This window comes from Mustela erminea, chromosome 2 (assembly GCF_009829155.1).
Source record: "Mustela erminea isolate mMusErm1 chromosome 2, mMusErm1.Pri, whole genome shotgun sequence".
NCBI classification, from domain to species: Eukaryota; Metazoa; Chordata; class Mammalia; order Carnivora; family Mustelidae; genus Mustela; species Mustela erminea.
The window spans coordinates 2,317,189-2,337,450 of NC_045615.1; the positions used below are offsets into that span (position 1 = coordinate 2,317,189).

Genomic DNA, 20,262 nt, shown 5'->3' on the forward strand with positions numbered 1-20,262 from the left:
GTGGACGTGGCTGGAGAGGGTGCAGATCTGACCAGAAGATCAGAAGGAGGACATAGTGTGTGGGTGCTAGTGAAGATCATTTCAACCCTTTCAGCGAAAGATAACATTCTAGAAGAGGCTGTTCATCTGAAGCCTGAAGCTACATGCAAGTTAATCAGTGGAGACAGACCTCCGAGTTTCTTGACTGCTAACCCAGGAATTCCCCAATATAAGGACTGCCCCTTCCCCAAGGGGCAGCAGGGAGGGCAGATGAGGAGGTGGGGGGAGGGAGGGAAAGAGGAATAGTTACTCAATTTTAGGTGGTCAACCAATGATTAGAGGGCTTACCCTGTTCCAGTACTTGGGGATACAGTGGTGGGAGGCCAGCACCCCCCGTCCACAGAGCTCCCTGGGTGCTGAGGCAGCGTTTGGTCACAGGTCACTGGGAAATGCTCCCGGTGAGGCAGACCACAGGCTAAGACCTAAAGGATTTTAAGTTCTTGAGATGTGGAGAGACTTGAAGTGGAGCTGGGTCCCTAAGACAAAGCCTTAGGAGAATCTCTCAGTGCTCCTTCCCACAACACACACACACACACATACACATGCACGCATACGGGTGCGCACGCACGCTTGTATACAAGCATATGCATGTGAAAGGATGCCAAACCTTGGTGATCACTTAGTCCAGCAGTTTCCAAACCTTTTCAATAGCAAACTTTAAAAAAAAATTATATCTTAATTAAAAAGTTGGAATACATTTACAAGTTAAATTTTATAGCTAATAATGATGAAAATGAATGAGAACAAAGAAGCTTTGATGACTAAAACATTTTTAAATTAAGATTTACAGACAACAGTTGCCTCTTTATCACATTTGAGAGCTCATTCACTACTGTGTTTGGCTGCACCAGCTCAGGAAAATCCCGATCCATACAGATAAGTAGTTACAAAATTGTGGTGGTTTAGAAATGCACACAAACCCATTCGCACTCCTCCCATGGAGCTAGCGCAGTGTCAATGTCCCCTCTTCTTGGAGCTGGGCTTAGTGACTTTCGCATTTAAAATGATTCACCCAGCAATAGCCTTGGCCCTCATTTAAACTGACAGAAGAAATAGCTTTATTCAAAGGTTTTCTCCCAAATGAGCTAATCTGGCAGACTTTAAATACAGCTGACCCTTGAACAACATGGGGGTTGTTAGAAAACACAGTCAGAAATCAGCACCTATGGGGCGCCTGGGTGACTCAGTCGGTTAAGCATCTGACTTCGGCTGGGGTCATGATCCTGGGGTCCTGGGATCGAGCCCCACATTGGGCTCCCCGCTCAGCGGGAGGCCTGCTTCTCCCTCTCCCACTCCCCGGCTTGTGTTCCCTCTCTTACTGTGTCTCTCTCGGTCAAATAAATAAAATCTTTAAAAATCTGCATATAACTTCTGACTGCTCCCAAATTTAACTGCTGTTAGCCTGTTCACCAGAAGCCTTACTAATAGAAACTGTTGATAAACACGTTTCACGTGTTAGATGCACTATATACTGTATCCTTAAAGTAAGCTAGAGAAAAAAGAATCTTACAGATTTATTTATTTATTTATTTATTTATTTGAGAGAGAGAGAGAGCACGCACAAGCAGGGAGAGAGTCAAAAGGAAGGGAGAACCCAAATCCCCAATGATGCCGACTTGATCCCCAGACCCCGGGATTATCACCTAAACTGAAGCCAGATGCTTATCCAACTGAGCCACCTAGGTGCCCCAAGAAAAGAAAATATTAAAATCATAAGGGAGAGGAGCACCTGGCTGGCTCAGTTGGAAGAGCATGCAACACTTAATCCCAGAATTGGGAGTTCGAGCCCCATGTTGGGTGTAGAGTTTAATGAATAATAATAATAAAATATTAAACTTTAAAAAAAATTTTTTAAGATTTTATTTATTTATTTGACAGAGATCACAAGTAGGCAGAGAGGCAGGCAGAGAGAGAGAGAAGGAAGCAGGCTCCCTGCTGAGCAGAGAGCCGGATGTGGGACTCGATCCCAGGACCCTGAGATCATGACCTGAGCCGAAGGCAGCGGCTTAACCCACTGAGCCACCCAGGCGCCCTAAAAAATTTTTTTTAAAGAAAATCACAAGGGAGAGAAAATACAGTTTGAGTACTGCAGTAACCGCATGTATCAGGGGACCTGTGCTGCCCAAACCTATGTTGTCCAAGGGTCACCTGCACATTGGTGGGCTCTAATGCTTTTGGCATATAACACATATAAATGTATCCACTGAACTTCTAAGATAAAATTTTAAGTGAAGCCAAATGAAAGGCTATGGATTGCTAATGCACTCTCACTATCCCCTAGAGTTCCTTGGGGAAAGCGGATTTAATCCATGCAGCTGCTACCCTGATCTCTGCGGAAGCAGGCCCAGAAAACCACAGCGCAGGACTGAACTCAGGTCTCCAGCTCTCCCAGTCACCTCTCTGGACACAAAACAGGCGCATTTCTTCCTTTTGTTTTTATACATTCTGGCCTTAAAACCTCCTCTCGTTTCCCATAGTGTTCCTCACAGCGGCCCATTTGCAGATGGGCTATTTAAAAACATGTATTTTTCCCCGGCAGCTGTCTGAGAACTGAGACCCAAAAGCTAGCCACGTCTGGGCTGGGCACAACGCTGCCCCAACCCCTGCTGACTCAGGCCGGACTCCAGGCTCTGCTCCAGGGTACACAGCCATCTCTGGAGCGGTCCGTGTCTCCTGAGACTCGGCCTGACCCGTGAATGGGGCCCAAAGTAGCAGGGCTAGTGCAGTGAAATCCCAAGACCCCAAAACTCTGGGTCCTACAGCTTTGCGGTAGAGGCTACCCTCCTTTCTAGTGTCACATTAAACCCCCACCCTCTCATCATACGTCTGTGGTCAGCAGAAATAAATTTTGAACAGATACCAGCCCTCTCCTCAGAAGATCTTTTCATTCCGGAGGGTGGTGGGAATGGGCTTTAAAAAGGCGGAGTTGTTGCTCTGGACATTCCATGAAATGTCCTGGATATTCCCGCTCTGCCTGAGTAATTCTTGGGCCCAACTTTCCCGGGCAGGGGGCCTCTTGACGTGGGAGACCCACCTTCTGTTTCCTTCCCGGGCGCTGCTGGGATAGCCCGGCCCGTTGTCACTTCCTCTGCAGGACCTCTGGACCAGTGCTGTATCCACGCAAAGGAACAAGCAACAAGTGAAATTAATTTTCATAATATACTTCATTTAACCCAATATATCGAGTATGTCACAATTTCAACAAGTCGTCAACGTACAACATCACGAGTGAGCTATTTTATATCTTCTTTTTGTAGTGAGTCTTCAGAACCCGGGGTACTCTTCAGCGCCTCTCTATTTGGAGTAGCACGTTGGTTTCAGGGCTCGACTGCCACGTGCGGACAGTGGCTACTGTATCGGAAAGGGGGTGGGGGCAGGGGCGTCTAGAGACTTACAGGACCCACAAACCTTCTCATACCTCGTGGAAGAAACTCCCTGTCCCACCAGCCCTTCTCGCTGCCACCTGGCTCCCCCCACGGTGCCGCGTGAACCTGCTGCCCCGCGGGCGCCCCACCGCTGCGTGGCCGGGCTCCAGGGCGCACTCCTCACCCCAATTTGCTCTCCCCGGCCGGGCGACGTCTGCGCCCGGCCTCCTTCCCGACAGTGCGAGCGGGGGCCGGGGCCGGGCTGGGGGCGCTGGGTGCCCCCAGCGGGCCAGGGCGGGGCGGGGCGAACCAGGCAGGGCCCCGCCCCCTCGCCGCGCCTCCGGGGCCGCCTCCGCCTGCGAGCTCCGCCGCCGCTCCGCCGCCGCTCCGCCGCCACCGCCGCCCGGGAGCCGAGCCCGGCCGGGCCGCCACCATGCTGAGCCGGCTCGGGGCGCTGCTGCAGGAGGCCGTGGGGGCGGTGAGGCCGGGGAGGCCCGGGCGCGCGGGGCCTGGGCCGGAAGGGCGGGCGCGGGGCGGGGGGAGGAGCCGGCGGGCAGGCCGGCGGAAGGCGCGGGCCCGGCTCGGGGAAGGGACCCCCACCCAGGCCGCGGCGGCCTGTCGCGGAGCCCCCTCTCTCCCCGGTCTCCCCCCGGTCTCTCCCCGGTCGCGCCCCTCCCGCACAGCCCTTCCTGCTTCCTGTGGCCTCTTTTGCCGATCGCGCCTACTCCTAGCTTCTCTCCAGATCGCCCCAGCCCCTAACCGTTTTCCCCAAATGGCTTCCTATTTTTCCTGCTCCCAGTTCCCAAACTCTTCTGTGCTAGAGGGCTTCCTTGTCACCCAGTAGTTTCTTCCCCAAGGTCCCTAGCCCAGGCGCTTTGCCGTCCTCCTTCCTTCCCCCCGCCCCCCCCACGCTCCTCCCTTCCTGGTCACCTGGGCTGGAAAAATAGATGCCTCTTCCCTTCCTTCTGAGCCCCCAGACAACCCCAAGACCTCAGTCAGGCCGGTGTGTTCTCAGCCTCCGCTTGGGAAGTTCCGGCCCAGATTGGCCACGTCCCCAGGAAGCCTGTGTATATACAGTCCAGGGGTGGGCGCCTGGCCCAGGAAGGAGCCTACTGCGGGGCCACAGGGCGTATCCAGAATGCTGTCTCACACCGCAGGCGCGCTGGCCAGAGTGACCTTGAGTCGGGAGCGGCCAGCAATGGGGGGACCTTGGGACGGCCATATGAGGGAGCGTTTGTGTTTGCCATTTCTGTTGGGGTTGAAGGCTGGTCAGAGGCGGGTTCACCTCATTGAGCAAGATAAAAGTGCAGTTTAGATAGAATAAGCCGAATGCCTTCTGTTCAAAGTAACCTTGCCAAGAATCTGTCCGTAAAGTTAACAGTTCTTTTGTCTCAAAGTAGAAGCCCTCCTCTAATTGATCGATTTGCTATATTCTGTCAGACTTGCTCAGGAGAAACAACCTTGTGTTCCATCTCCTTTCTCCCCCCAAAAGAGAGCTTATTATAAATGAGAACAGTCTCAGCCTTAATCAGACTTGTGAAGAAAGTAAAAAGCTCCTCCCACCTCTCCTCCACCTGTCCCAGCCCACCCTTCCTGAGGTCGCTGGCAGCCCACCTAGGGAGGGGTTCCAGAATAATCTTGCCTTCCCCTCCTCCTTGTCTCCAGTCAAAACAGCTGTCATCTTAGAAAGTGATATGACGAACCACTTCATACCCCTCGGGGAAAGCTCCATACCATAGGGCAGGTGGACAGGCCAGAGAGAGCCTTAGTCCTAAGAAGTGACTTTCTAATGCTTCCATTGCGGGCATTTTAGCCTCAGGGGCTGGAGGAGGGACTGGTGATCAAAGGTGGCATTTTTAGGCAGGTGATTTCTGGCCCCTGAGTATAGGCTACATAGACAGTGCCGGGGAAGTTTGGCTGGCTCTGCGTAACTGTCAGGAGAGAGCGTACCCCGCTTCCCCCCCACCCCCCAAATCAGGGGCATAGGTCTTCCCCCTGCCTTGTCTCCAGGTTAAGACCCCAGCTGGTTCCTTGACTTCTTGTTAAGGGAGGAAGAGTGCTCCTTCCTGCCCTCTTCTGACAAAACAGAATAGTGATCATTGGAGTTCTTTTAGAAAGTATTCTTTATTATTATTAACAGAGATAACAATTAGAAATTTAATAATTTCTCTTTAACATAAATCATTTGGTACAATGGCTTTGGAGCTATAGTAATTAATAGTAGATTCAGGGGAAGATGATCCCCTTGCTTTGTTCTAACAGTCTGTTCCGTTACAATCTGTCTGCTGACCATCTGTGTTCTCCCGGGCCTCCTGTCCCCACTGGATTGTTCATTTTCAGTGTTAGCCCAGAGTAACGGTTCAGGAGACTGTAAATGAATTTTGAGGCTAGATGAGAGCTCATCATAGCTCTGTAAGATGATTAGTGCCAGTCAAGGCCCGGAGGGTTTTCCTGAGACAAGGAACTATGGAAAGAATGTTAGAAGAGTTTGCTGAGATATTGAGTAAATATGAATGTAATGTAGTCACTAGTGGCAGAGCCCTTTAGGAGCAGGCAGAGCTAGAACGCGCAGAACCTGGGCCCTCAGGGAGCTCACAGTCTAGTAGAAGGGAAGACTCTAATCCCGCAATCACAGTCTCACACAGGATATGGTTTGACGTGTTGGCTCCATTTGGATGGTGTTTTTGGAATGACCGTGGGAGATGAAGCTCCAGTAAGGATCATGCCCCCCCAACAACTACCCATGAAAGAAGATAAGGTTCCCTGGGCAGATGAGCGTTGGGGGAAGAGTTTCAGGGCCTCTGATTTGGTGTTACTGCTTCTTCCTCCTGTCTTCATGGCCTTCTAAACCATTCTTCCTGCCTTCATCTCCTATACGCAACTGCCCGAGGACTCTGCCTGAAACATGGCTGCCTGAACTCCCTCCTCCCCGCCCCTCCCCCTCCGCCTGCAGGAACCAATCCTGACCCAGTGGCTTGATGTTCACAGACCCCACACTCATCAATCCATCCTTGTTCCAGACACACTCTGTAGAGTTCTTTCCGCAGGAACTGTCTTGCCTTCATCTCTGATTATTGGCCTGGGACTGCTTTCCTCATGTTTTAGTTTCAGGGTAACCTCAGTAAAGCCTTCTCTGTTGCAGTGTTCTTTTCCCATGGGCTACTTTCCACCTGTCCCACATTCTCACACTACTTCCTACAGCTGAGTTACTCGGAGCATTTTTCATATTCTATTCTCTCTGGCACTGGGTCTCTGATGGCCTTGTTTTGCTTACAGCACCTAGCACTGTGTCTTGTACACAGTAGGCACTCAAAAGAGATTTCCTGAATGAATCAGGAGTAGACAGTTCTTCACTTGATCTTATCCAAAAGGCCAAGAACTGATGAGAGTAGACAGTTCTGTGATGCTGTGAAGGGTGAGGTTAGAGAGAGATGCGTCCAAGAACTCTGGTGAGGCCTTTGTGGAGCCAGTGGCCCTTAGCTGCACCAGCTGGACCTCATGGGTGGCCATTTGGCTCTAGACAAGGGTAGGGTGACACAGGGCCTCCTGGGCCGAGGAGTGGCCTGAACAGAGACAGAGAGGTAGAAATGAGCACCTGTGGTACGGGACTATTTGATTACGTATTTTTTCCCTGTAAACGTTTACTCTGCAAGGAAAGAGAACGAATGCTCTTTTCTGGAGTTCTCAGGGAAAGCAGTTGTTACCGGTATGGAGATGAAGAGGTAACTTCTGGAAAAGGGGCATTGCTCATAGCAGAAATAGAATTCCTTGGGGCTGCAGGCTGTGCCTTCCCAGCAACTCCAGCAGCCTGCGGCCCTGGACAAAAGATGCAAGCATGTTCGAAGTAAGACACCTCATGAATATTATGCTAACATTACCCATCTGGCTGAACGAATTCTTTCGATGGCCTCGAACACAGATTTGTGCAGACTCTTGGACAGGGAGGGGCCGGAAAGCTTTGTCTTTGCCTTGTTTTCCCTGTGTGTCATTTTGATTTTGTTGTTTTGGGGGTGCTTTCCTGTTTTCCTCAACATCCCTCTCTGGTTGCATGACCATCTTGAGATGATCTCTTTCTGTGTCCCATCTTCCGTACCGATGTTCTTAGCTCTCCCAGGCCAGGGACTGTGGAATCATGACATGTAGCAGGAGCACAGCCTCTGGGAGAGAGAGGGGCTGGGAGAGGGGCCAGGAGATTGTCCTGGAGAAAACGTGTTCCTGCTCCCTTTGAGAATCTGGCACCTCCTCCGGGGCCTGGCACTGACCTGAGCCCTGGTAGATGGTGGACCATCCATTGTGATGAGCGGCAGCGGCACTGGAGCCCGTGGTCACGGTGGCAGCTCCTTACACTGTGTCTCTGCTCTCTTCACAGCGGGAGCCCAGCATTGACCTGCTGGAGGCCTTCGTGGAGCACTGGAAGGGTATCACGCACTACTACATTGAAAGTACAGGTGGGGTCCGGTCTCCCCTGACTAAGGGAGCCCCGCAGGTAGTGGGGAGGAAGGTGTGGGCTGTGTCACCATGCCAGGCAGAGACTCATGTGGCCTGGAGAGGGTGACAAGGGCTGCACAGGGGTGGAGAGTGGGGGCTGGCCCCACCCTGACCTTTAGGATCTGTGTGAGATAGGAGTGGGGACTAGGAAATCGGGCATGTCACTGACCTGACTGCATGGCAGAGGGTGAGCCCCACTTGCCCCTGGCTTCCAGCTAGGCAGAGTATCCAGGCCTACAGTCCTCAGGGCCCATGCCCAGGGCTTACTGATGAAAAGAAAAGAAAAGGGATCAATTCCTCCTCCTTTCCCTGAGCTAACTTAGAGGGCATTTCCCTTACGGAAGTCTAGGGTAGGAGGGGAACAAAAGCCAAGGCATGTAACATGTACAGATCCTTCTCCCCCAGCTGACACCCTAGACAGCCAAAGCTTCGGGTGCTCTGAGCCCAGCAGGAGCACTCCCAGAGGGGGTGGAATCTGATTGGCTGCTTTGTAGTCAGTATGTTGGTATTGGTGGATACGTGCTGGTTGCCAGGTAACCCTGTCCTGCATCCCCAGCTTTCTACATCCTGATTCACACTGGGGTTTGATTCCAGCCTACCCACTTCCTGAAGACTTGATTTCCAGCCTGAGCCAGCCTGAGAAATTAAAAAGCAGTCTTTGGACACTCTGAGGGACCCCCTAAGTGTCCTTTTTAGACCAGGTTCTGCGATCTTGGCATAGCTAACGTTTGTGCTTGGTCATTCTCTGTGGTGGCAGGCTTCTGGGGGTGCACAGTGGAACGGTTAGCAGCAGCTCAGACTTCCACCCTCTCCATTGCCATAACTGTGTTTTTCCAAACATGGCCAAATTGTCCTGGGGGCAGAATCACCCCCAGTGGAGAGCGATGGCTTTAAACTGAAGAGCTTTTTTTTCTTTTTTTGAGATACAGTTGATGTAACATTATACCATGTAACTTGGGGGTACAACCTATTGATTCAATATATGGATATATTGTGAAGTGATCAATACAGTAAGTCTAGTTAATATCCATCACCCTAACTAGTTACCCATTTTTTTTCTTGTATGACAACTTTTAAGATCTACTCTTTAGCAATTTTCAAATATGCAATACTTTAACTATAATCACTGTGTGTATATAACATTCTCAGGACTTATTTATTATTTTTTGTTTTTGTTTTTGTTTTGTTATTTGTTTTTTAGCAGGGGGGTATGAGGGAGAGGGAAAGAGAGAGAATCTTAAGCAGGCTCCACGCCCAGCAAGAGCTTGATGCAGGGCTCGCTCTCACAACCCTGAGATCATGACCAGAGCCAAAATCAGGACTGGGACACCCAATCGACTGAGCCACCCGGGCACCCAGGACTTACTTACTTTTTAATTGGAAGTCTGTACCTTTTAGACTGAAGATCTCTGGACAGAGAGCCCCAGTCTACCAGGATATAGGAAAAGATCCTGAACTGACTCAGGTCCCCTTGGGCCTTTACTGGAACCTGATTCTATTAATTTCCAGAACACTCCCTACACCATAGGTACAGGGATGGGTGAGGTGAGCTGTTGTTCAAAAGCCAGTGCTTTCAAAGTAAGCTAGGGGGTGCTCCAAGGCTTGTCCCAAAGCACTAAAACTTGCTTTATACGGTCTCTGAGACTCTCACCAAGAAAACCTTTGCTTCTCCATCAAGACCTTTGCACAGTGGAGGAGGTTTGCCTCCGAACTCGTGGTCATGCACAGATTTTCTTCTCCTATGTTAAAAAAAAAAAGTTTCTCCTTTCTGCCTCCTGTGTGTGTAAAAAGGACAAGAGGAAAGCTGCTTTGCCTCTTGGAAAGCTGCTCTGAGACCACTTCACATTCTAGGACGGAGACCCCAAGCCCACAGCTCCTCAGTCAGGCCCAGAGCAATGTACGCCCCAGGGTTAGCAGAAAAAATGATGCCGTCTCCCTCTCTAGAATATGCACACGTTCCCAGCCAGAGGGCTGTATCCTGGGCCTCAGCCAAAAGGTCTTTTGTCTTTTTAAATATAGAGGCACCAGCTGTAAATTTCCATTTTCTCTGGTCTTCGTTCGAAGCCCACTGTGAACTGGGCCTTTATCCAGGTGTACCCTCAGTCTCTCTCTACCTACAGTCCCCAGGGCCTTGACCTCATCAAGCCAGAGAACCTCTCTCCACCCCACTCACTCTTGTTTCCTGAATCCCTATTAGATGAAAACACCCCCGCCAAGAAAACGGATATCCCCTGGCGGCTGAAGCAGATGCTGGACATCCTGGTGTACGAGGAGAGGCAGCAGACGGCAGCTGGCGAGGCTGGGCCCTGTCTGGAGTACCTACTGCAGCACAAAATCCTGGAGACCCTGTGCACACTGGGCAAGGCTGAGGTGGGCAGGACCCCGGGGAGCCCCTGCATTCCCGGCTTGTCCACCCATGTTCCTGTCACATCATGTGGTGGACACACTCCCATTGTTCAGTCAGGGTTCATTCAGCGAAGATGAGCTGAGAACCAGCTGTGGGCTGGGCAGGGTCCTTGGTGCTGCGGACACAGCAGCAGTTAAAACACAGAAATTCTGGTCAGCGAGAGGTGGGTCATCAGGGGAGCCCGCACGTGGTCTGTTCAACAATGACGGGGTTATGGAGAGCAATGAAGCAGGACGGGGACCTGACAGTGTCGGGGAGGCCCATTTCAAAGATGGGCACAACTTACTCAGTTGCGCTCCACTTGATGGTGTTTCACAAGGACTGCATTTTTTACATGTTGGACTTTGTGGGCAGCCCTACCTTGAGCAAGTCTGTTGGCGCCATTTTCCGACAGTGTGTGTTCACTTCATGTCTCTGTGTCACATGTTGGTAATTCCTGGTAATACTTCAGACTTAGTTATTATATTCTTACAGTGATATGTGGTCAGTGATTTTTGATGTTGCTGTTGTAATTGGGAGCACCACAAATAATGCCTCTCTAAGACAGCTCTACTGGCCAGCCATTCCCCTTTTTCTCTCTGTCCTTGGGCCTCCCTATTCCCTGAGACACTGTGATATTGAAATCTGGCCAACTAATAATCCTACAGTGGCTTCTAAGTGTTCAAGTGAAAGGAAGAGTCACACGTCTGTCAGTTTAAATCAAAAGCTAGGGGCGCCTGGGTGGCTCAGTGGGTTAAGCCTCTGCCTTTGGCTCAGGTCATGATCTCAGGGTCCTGGGATCGAGCCCCATATCAGGCTCTCTGCTCAGCAGGGAGCCTGCTTCCTCCCCTCTCTCTCTTTCTCTCTGCTTACTTGTGATCTGTCTGTCAAATAAATAAAATCTTTAAAAATTAAATAAAATTAAATAAATAAACCAAAAGCTAGAAATGATTAAGATTAGTGAGAAAGTCACATCAAAAGCTAAGACGGGCCAAAAGCTGGGTCACACAACGAGCAGCCAGGTTGAGAATGCAAAGGAAAAGTTGTTGAAGGAAATTCAAAGTGCCTTCCAGTGGACACATGAACAGTAAGAAAGCAAAACAGCCTTATGGCTGAGGTGGAGAAAGTCTGAGTGGTCTGCACAGACGAGCACACCAGCCTCGACGTTCTGTTAAGCCAAAGCCTGATCCTGAGCAAGGCCCCGACTCTCCAATTCTTCGAAGGCTGAGAGCGGTGGGGAAGCTGCAGGAGAAAAGGCAGAAGCTATGGGAAGTGGGTCTGTGGGGTGTAAGGGAGGAAGCCGTCTCTGTGACGTCAGAGTGCAAGGTGAGCAGCCAGTGCTGGTGTAGACGCCGCTCCAGCGGGATTAGCTGATGAAGGAGGCTACCCCGAGTGATGGATTTCCAGTGCGGATAAAACGGCCTCTCTTGGAGGGAGATGCCAGCTAGGACTCTCACAGCTGGAGGGCGGAAGTCAACGCCCAGCTTCGAGTTTCAAAGGACAGGCTGACTCTCTTGTTCCGGGCTCATGCCGCTGGTGACTTGGAGTCAAAGCCAGTGCTCATTGACCATTCTGGAAATCCCAGAGTCCTGAAGAATCGCGCTAAGTCCGCTCTGCCCATGCTCTGTAAATGGGACAATGAAGCCTGAGCGAAAGCACTTTAGATTACACATGGTTTCCTGAATATTTTAAATCCACTGTTGAGACCTACCGCTCAGAAAAAAGTCTCCTTTTCCCAACACGACTGCTCCCTGACAAGGCGCCTGGTCGGGCACGAGCTCCCAGACTCCATTCTGACACAGAGACTCCATTCGAGGATCACTGAACTCTCAAGTCTTACTATGTAAGAAATACCTTCTGTAAGGCTGTGGCTGCCACGGGTAGTGACTCTTCAGATGGATTTGGGCAAAGTAAATTGAAAGCCTCTTGGCAAGGATTCACCATTTCAGGTGCCATTAAGAACATTCGTGATTCCTGGGAAGAGGTCAAAATATCAGCATGAACCGGAATTTGGAAGAATTTGATCGCAACCTTCATGGATGACTGGGGCAGGTTCACGACTTCAGGGAGGAAGTCTGGGGGAAAGGGCGAGAGAACTAGAACCGGAAGTGGAGCCTGAAGATGGGACTGAATGGCCGCCCTCTCATGATCACGTAACAGATGAGGAGCTGCTGCTTGTGGATGAGCAGGGAACGAGGTTTCCTGAGGTGGAATCTGCTCCTGGGGAGGACGCTGGGAAGATTGTTGAGAGGAAAACCAAAGATTGAGAGCGTTGTGTGAACATAGTCGATAGAGCAGCGGCTGCAGGTTGGATAGCACCGGCTCTAGTTTTGAAAGAAGTTCTACTGGGAGTAAAATGTATCAAACAGTTTGGGGTGCTACAGAGAAGTCATGCATGAAAGCAAGAGTCCATCCATGTGGCCAACTTCACTGTTGTCTTATTTTAAGAAATTGCCACAGCCATTCCCACCTTCAGCAAGGACCACCCTGATCAGTCAGCGCCACCAACATGGAGGCGAGAGCCTCCACCAGCAAAAACACTGAGACTCGCTGAAGGCTCAGATGACGGTTAGCAGTTTGTAGCAATATTTTTTTTAAAGATTTTATTTATTTATTTGATAGAGATCACAAGTAGACAGAGAGGCCGGCAGAGAGAGAGGGAGAAGCAGACTCCCCGCCAGAGAGCCCGATGTGGGGCTCCATCCCAGAACCCTGGAATCATGACCTGAGCTGAAGGCAGAAACTTTAACCCACTGAGCCACCCAGGTGCCCTGTAGCAGTATTTTTAAATTAAGGTTATGTACGTTGCCTTTTAGATATAATGCAATTGCATAATTAATACACCACAGTATAGCATAAATGTAGTTTTTATATTTACTGGGAAGCCAAAAAATTTATTTAACTTGCTTTATTGCAGTATTCATTGATTGTAATATTTGCTTTATTGTGGTGGTCTGGAAGCGAAGTGTTCGAGGTGTGCCTATAGTGAGGGAAGGAGGCTTCCAGAAAAGGTGCCCTCTGAGCACTGACCATGGGAGGCTGGTGCTGTGGCCCAGTGAGGGGTGGGAGGAGCATTGCCTGCAGTCGGTGGGCTCCACCTTCTGACGAGCACCTTGACCCTCAGTACCCCCCAGGGATGCGACAGCAGGTGTTCCAGTTCTTCAGCAAGATTCTGGCCCAGGTACAGCACCCCCTCCTGCATTACCTCAACGTCCACAGGCCTGTGCAGGTGAGACCAGGAGACCAGGGAGGGTCTGAGGGTCAAGCCTTCTCTCTTCCCTGCTACCCCATTCTTATCTGTTTTTAATTTTCTTCCCGTCTAGAAGCTTCTCCGACTTGGTGGGACAGTTCCTGGATCCCAAACAGAAAAGGAGGAGGTACAGTTCACCACCGTGCTCTGCTCCAAGATCCAACAGGACCCAGCCCTGTTCACCTACATCCTGGAAGTGAGCACCTCTGTGAGGAAGAGGAGTGGGAGGGCCCAGATTGCAGGGCAGGCCTCTGAGGCCCTTCTGAGGAAGCAGAGGGTGGAGCAGGTCCTCAGGCGCCCAGGCAGCTTCCCCTCCAGCTCCATGCTGAGGCCCTGACAGCCAGCACATCCTGCCTTCCTGGTGGAGCATCCTGGGCAATGGTCTGCACCGTGACATGGCTTCACCCGACCTTCTTTGCAGGGCAAAAAGATGGTCAGTAGGAAGAAGTCATCCAAAGAGCCCACCACCCTGCCTAGAGAGGCCGCCAGTGTGCAGGACAAGGACCACGCCCGCAGCAAGGCTCCTGACATGAGTCCGTGCGGAGCCCGGGCCTTGAGCTCACAGCTGCCTGCTGAGACAGAGGAGCCAGAAGGAGTGGTTGGGGAAAGCACCCTCATCACCGCCCTGATCGGGCTGTGCAAGAGCAAGGTGCCAGCCGTCAAGACAGAGTGGGCAGGGACGAGGAGGGTGAACTGCTGGGAGGGGTCCAGGGGTTCAGATGTATGTCCCTGAAGTCCTGACCCTGTCCCCTAGAAAGGTCGGGTGGCTCTGAAGGCGCAGGAGAACCTGCTGCTCCTGGTAAGTGTGGCTTCACCTGCCGCTGCCACCTACCTGGTGCAGAGCAGCCCTTGTTGCCGTGTTGTCGCCGAGCACCTCTGCCAGCTATACCAGTCCCTGCCCCCCTTCCTGGACCCAGCGGACATTGCTGCACTAGAGGGCATCAGCTGGAGGTAGGCTCTTGGGGGTGGGGGGAAGCTGGGTTGGGCTATTTTTTAAGTGGCTAGAAGCCCTCCCTGTCCTCTGGTTTTCTAGGAGGGTTGGGGACCCCTGCTGGCCACTCTCTTCCGGAGGGCACAGCCTATCCTCACGGGCTTTCCCTCCAAGGGAACATCACTTTTGCTTCCCCCCTCCTTCTTCCGCCTGGCACTGGCCACAGAGGTTGCAGGGAGAAGGGGCCCAGATTCTGGAACATCCCTGAGGTACGCCTCACAGCCCCTCCCTTGCTCCCCCTCAGGTTGCCCAGTGCCCCATCCGATGAAGCTTCCTTCCCTGGCAAGGAGGCCTTGGCTGCCTTTTTGGGCTGGTTTGATTACTGTGACCACCTCATCACAGAGGCACATACGGTGAGCAGGGGTGGGCCCCAGTGGGACCCTCTGTGGGGGTGCCCTGCGGTTGACCCCACTCCCTTCCCTGTGTCCACCTTGAGGACCCAGTGGACCTCTCAGGAGCTAGGCAGGGCCCTTGGCCTGCCTATTGTGTTAGACACTGTGCAAGGACACAGTAGTTTCTCAGTGGAAAACTGTCACGGAGGTAAAACATGCTTAAGACATGTCCTTGGCACCTAGGTGGTTGCCGAGGCCTTGGCAAAGGCTGTGGCTGAGAAGTTTTTCGTGGAGATTCTGCAGCCCCACCTCCTGCATGTGTAAGTATGTGTCCCATTCCCTGGGGCTGGCCATGGTCTGGACCCATTTGCTTGCTCCACTGGGCCCCTACTTATTCCTAAGGCCAGGAACTCCTTGGCCAGAGTAACGTGGGTCTGCAGGTCCATGTTTAATGTTTGCCGGGCTTGGCCTCCTGACACACAGGTGGCTCAGAGCCACGTGGGCTGACTCCAGGATCTCAGGAGAGCTAGGGAGCAAACAGAGAAATACCAGCCAAGGTAGAAGGAAACCAGGAAAGGGTTCTGTCACCCCCACATTCATTTACTCCTGGCCATCCCCCACCTGGCTCTCAGCCCCCAGGCCTGGCTCAGCGCTCTCTCCCTGTAGCTCTGAGCAGAGTGTCCTGACCTCCACCGCCTTGCTCACGGCCATGCTGCGTCAGCTCCGCTCCCCTGTGCTGCTGCGAGAGGCTGTGGCTTTCCTCCTGGGCACAGACCCACAGCCTGCAGCCCCTGACGACGGCCCCTGCACTCTGTGTGCTCACCTCATCGGGCACTGCGACCACCTCTCGGACGAGGTGAGGCGGGGGAGGGGGGTGTCGTCCTTCTGGCATCCACCAACCAACCCCTGCCCAAGGGGTCTCCTGAGTGTTTCAGCCCTCTTACATCAGCTTACCAGGTGGTACTGCCTTTGAGGCACTGAAATGCATACCCCCCCCAAAACAGTGACTGCTTTTGTCACACAGTGATTTTCTGTGACCAGATGCTTGCTGTGTGATTTTCTGTTTTCCAAACCTATTTCATATTCACTTGGCTTGTTTGAGGCTTGTAGCTACTCCGAGTGAGGTGAGGCTGCTATTCCGTTTTTCAGCCATGGAAACAGAAAAGCCAGTTGGCTCACTTGGTAACACACATCAAATTAGTAATAGAACCAGAACCGGGCAGACTTCCAGCTCCCAGACCAGCACTCCCCGCAGAGGACTGCCCCCCACTCCCCCCAAAACCTGCCGCCTGCTCTTTTCTTATCCGAGTAAGCAATTCCCAGGACCACTAGAACCGGGGTCCCGCTGATCCTTTCTTACCCAGATCAGCATCACCACCCTGCGGTTATTCGAGGAGCTGCTGCAGAAGCCGCATGAGCAGGTCATCCACGGCCTGGTCCTGTGCAACCTGGAGGGCCGCCATTATGTGGCCCGGGGCTCACCCGAGCCCGAGAGCTACGAGGACACCCTGTAAGTGGAACCCTGTGCCTCTGGGAGGCCTCAGGCCGGTGGGACCCTCATGGCCCCCCACTCCCCTGCACTTGTTCATTCATTCGTTGATGCCACAGAGATCTGGAGGAAGACCCCTACTTCACAGACGGCTTCCTCAACTCCAGCTTTCAGCCCTCCACAAAGCCTCCCCCAGCCCCTGCCACCAACTCAGATGGCAAAACAGCAGTGACTGAGATCGTCAACAGGTAGGGAGCTATCCGGAAATCTCAGCCACTTGAGGTTTGTTCTGTCTTTGGCCATAGCTGGGATGAGGCGCAGCCCAGGAGGCATTGCTCCCTCAGAGCTGGAGGTGAAGTGGGGAGGAGCAGGGCAGCCCAGCCAGTGCCCCTCCTCACCTAGGGTCTTGTGTCTCAGTTTCCTCTGCCTGGTTCCTGAGGAAGCCAAGACCTCGGCTTTCCTGGAAGAGACCGGATATGACACATACGTCCACGATGCTTATGGACTGGTGAGTGTTGAGGCCTCTACCAACGCCCACTTCTTGTCCCTCAAAGCCGGGGTGTTGATAAACTCCACCTTCTCCCTCTGTGATCTGCCCAAGGTGCTCCCTGCTCCGGCCAAGAGCCTCGAGTCCATCCTTCCTCCGTGGTTCCCTCGGTCTTCGGGAGCCTCCTGACCACTGGGCCCACCTCCTCAACTCTCACTCCTGTTTCAGTTCCAGGAGTGTAGCTCCCGAGTTGCCCCTTGGGGCTGGCCCCTGGGCCCCACACCCCTGGACCCTCATGAGCCTGAACGGCCTTTCTTTGAGGGTCACTTCCTCCGAATGCTGTTTGACCGCATGTCCCGGATTTTGGAACAGGTAGCCAATGGGACTGGGCCCCGGCTACAGGGTGAGGGCCCATGGGGGAACTCCAGACAGGTGCCCTGGTGGGGGGTGGGGGTGGGTATTAGAGCCCTCTTTGGTTCTTCAGCTCCATACCCCCTTCCTCCACCCCTCCCCCTTCTCTAGGCAGGAAGCCCCATCTTGCCTCTGCTCCACACGCCTTAACATGTTCTGGCCCTCAGCCCCAGGGAATCCATGACACACACACACACATCACGTGAGACTCCCACCCCCGCACACGTTCACACTGGCCAGGCGCCTTGCTGGGGGAGTGCAAAAAGGCTCGTGGCCCCCTGCCAACCCTCGGCTTGTCCACTGTGTTCCCTACAGCCATACAGCCTGAACCTGCAAGTGACCTCAGTCCTGTCCCGGCTTGCCCTCTTCCCCCACCCCCTTATCCACGAGTACCTCCTGGATCCCTACATCAACCTGGCCCCTGGCTGCAGGAGTCTGTTCTCTGTGCTCGTCAGGGTAAGGATGCCTGAGCCCAGAGGTGTGTGTCGGTGGGGCTGCAGGAAGGGAGGGGACCCGGATGGGGCGGGGTGGGAGCCACAGGAGTGGGTACTCCGGACAGCTCCAGGGGAATGCACAGGCACACACACCCCTCTCCTCCACTGTGCTGCGGCAGAGCTAGGGGGACCCTGCATGAGTGTCACCAGCCCCTACCCCAGCCTTGTCTCATTCCTACTCTAGGTGATCGGGGACTTGATGCAGAGAATTCAGAGGGTACCCCAGTTCTCGGGCAAACTGCTCCTGGTGCGCAAGCAGCTGATGGGTCAGGTCCCTGGGGAGCAGTAAGTAACTGAGGGAGATGGGTGCCTGAGGAGGGATCTAGGATGGGAAGGCAGACTGCCCAAGGAGAGTGAGAGCAGCATGGGTCAGGGGTGCAAAGAAGGCCTGTTGCTGGGCTCTGTCTTCACTCAGGGTGTCTGCCACTAAGAGTGTGCCTCATGGACACTGGAATGTCATATTGGGCACACTCCCACCACCTCCCAGCTGTAACCCCACCACCACCATCCTGTCTCCCTCAGGCTGGACCACCAGACTCTCCTCCAGGGCGTGGTGGTTCTTGAGGAATTCTGCAAGGAGCTGGCTGCTATCGCTTTTGTCAAGTTCCCCCCACATGGTCCTCACCTGCACCTCTCCCCTCCCCGAGAAGGGCACGTCTGAGCCAGGAGCAGGACAGGAAGGGAGATTTCTCTGCACACCTCGGCCCAAGGGCCGCCTCCCACCTGGCACTGCCACCACCGCCTGCCTCCCAGGCTGGGACTTGGCTCCATGTTCTCTGCATCCCAGGCACCTCTTCCTCTGGGGAGGCCTGGGCTTCCGCTCCCAGGTGGACTCAGGAAAATCCTGGCCTGTCAGCCACACGAGACTGGGTGTAGGGAGTGGGTCTCCAAGGTACCAGAAGCCAAGGAGCAAAAGAGATGGCCTCCCAGACAGCATGGTGACCTCGGGGCCTTCTCAGGGGAGCTGGGTAATCACCAGGTGAGCACCCAGACCCAAACCCTCATGTGTTCTGTGCCTGATCCCCGAGTCTACGGGCCATTCAGGGCCAAGGCCTGTGGCTCAGTTCCAGGGCACAGAGAGGAGTGAGTGATGGCTCTGAGGCTGGTTACGACTGTAAGCCAAGAGAGTTGGGGGCGAAGGAGCCCTGTCTCTGTCACGCTGGGTACCACAGACACTGCTGAAACTTGACATTTTTTCTCCTGCCTTCTTGGCTTAATCCGTGGCGAAGGGGTAGCGGATGGCAGGGGAAGCCCACTCTCCCTGCCCAGCCCTCCTGGAGACTGTTGCAAAATTCCCAACCGCCTCATGGCCGAGAGCCAGAGCATGCTCCGCGCCCAGGCGGGGGCAGCTGCTAATGAGGGCCTTGGTGCGACTGCAGCCAGGGCGGCAGAGGGCTTGGGAAGGGGGAGCGGGGAGCTGGGTGCCAGGCTCCAGCTCCAGCTGGTTTTCTCTCTGGCGCCTCTGAACCCGTCTCAGCAGGTCCTCGACACCTGGGCAGAGGGGCTCAGAGACCGGGGGAGGCCAGGCCCAGCCCTCAGCACTCCACCCAGCCTGCAGCATCCTCAATGGACTCCTCTCCCCAGGAAGCTGGGGAGCTTGGGACAGACCGCGGCCAGGATACCCACCTGACCCCAGGCCCCCAAGGCTTGGTGGGGAGGCGCTGGGGCCCGGCAGCCAGTCGTAGTGTTGTTCTCCCTGTGTGCCCTTCATGGCTGGGGCTGCCACCCCACCCGGCCTGAATCTGTCTCAACCTGCAGGAACACACAGGCGGCGCCAGGCATTACCTCACAGTGGGACTGCAGCTGCTGGCTTCGCTCCTGGGCAAGGTAGAGCAGGCTAGAGCCCCTTTCGCTTCCTTTTCCTGCCTGTGCCGCTTCTAGAAGCCAGCCGCAGGTTGCCAGGAGGTGACATGGAAGAGGAGGAACTCGGTGACCTCTCCCTCTCCTGCATTCCTCCAAGCTGGGGAGGACGCTGCCGCGGCTCTGAAGGACACCGTGCGTGTGTGTGCATGTGTGTTTGCGCACGTGGGTGTTGGCGTGGGACGGGAGAGCACAGCTCATGGGGCACACTGGGTCTGAACTCCTCAAGTCTGAAAATGGCTGAGCATCCGGGAGTCACAGATACTCCCCTCCTCCCTCCCCTTCAGCATTCGCCCTTGTGTCCCCCTGAGATGTGCCCCCAGACGACACAGCAATAAAAGGTTTGCATAGACACAGCCCTGTTCTCCACCCTTCGTGTCCTCCTGCGCGGGACTCCACTGCTCATTCAGGCCCATCTGCCTCCACAGGAAAGACCAACTGCTTTTCCAGCACTGGAGCGGAGGGAGGTGGTGTGCTGGGTGTCGGGGGGTGGGGGTAGCGACAGGGGTGGTAAATAGAGACAGGCTCTGGCAGAGCATATCCGACGTTCCCCAGCGCCTGCCAGAAACCAGGCCCTTTCTTGGCCAACCAACACTTTCTGCCCAGCTTACCTGCAGCTGAGAGCCAGCGAGCCCTGGAGACACGGGGGAAGAACGGGCCATCTGGAGCA

General features: G+C 53.8%; 1 protein-coding gene across 4 annotated transcripts; it reads left to right on the forward strand.

The window, feature by feature from the left end:
* The first annotated feature begins 3,737 nt into the window (after window positions 1-3,737).
* FAM160B2 (family with sequence similarity 160 member B2) lies at window positions 3,738-19,948 on the forward strand. 4 transcript variants are annotated; one of them, XM_032332104.1, is made up of 17 exons: window positions 3,740-3,882; window positions 7,774-7,852; window positions 10,090-10,262; window positions 13,403-13,507; window positions 13,602-13,736; window positions 13,950-14,177; window positions 14,283-14,479; window positions 14,764-14,872; window positions 15,095-15,171; window positions 15,518-15,707; window positions 16,216-16,361; window positions 16,460-16,588; window positions 16,758-16,848; window positions 17,056-17,199; window positions 17,554-17,694; window positions 17,917-18,017; window positions 19,491-19,948. In XM_032332104.1, exons 1-17 carry the CDS (start codon window positions 3,838-3,840, stop codon window positions 19,561-19,563), a joined length of 2,163 nt encoding a protein of 720 aa, XP_032187995.1. In that variant the 5' UTR covers window positions 3,740-3,837; the 3' UTR covers window positions 19,564-19,948. The 4 variants fall into 4 exon arrangements, with proteins under 4 accessions (XP_032187996.1, XP_032187997.1, XP_032187995.1 ...); XM_032332103.1 differs by lacking the exon at window positions 19,491-19,948 and adding an exon at window positions 18,255-18,504 and having other exon boundaries at window positions 3,741-3,882; window positions 13,602-13,724; XM_032332105.1 differs by lacking the exons at window positions 17,056-17,199; window positions 19,491-19,948 and adding an exon at window positions 18,255-18,504 and having other exon boundaries at window positions 3,738-3,882.
* Window positions 19,949-20,262: the final 314 nt, after the last annotated feature.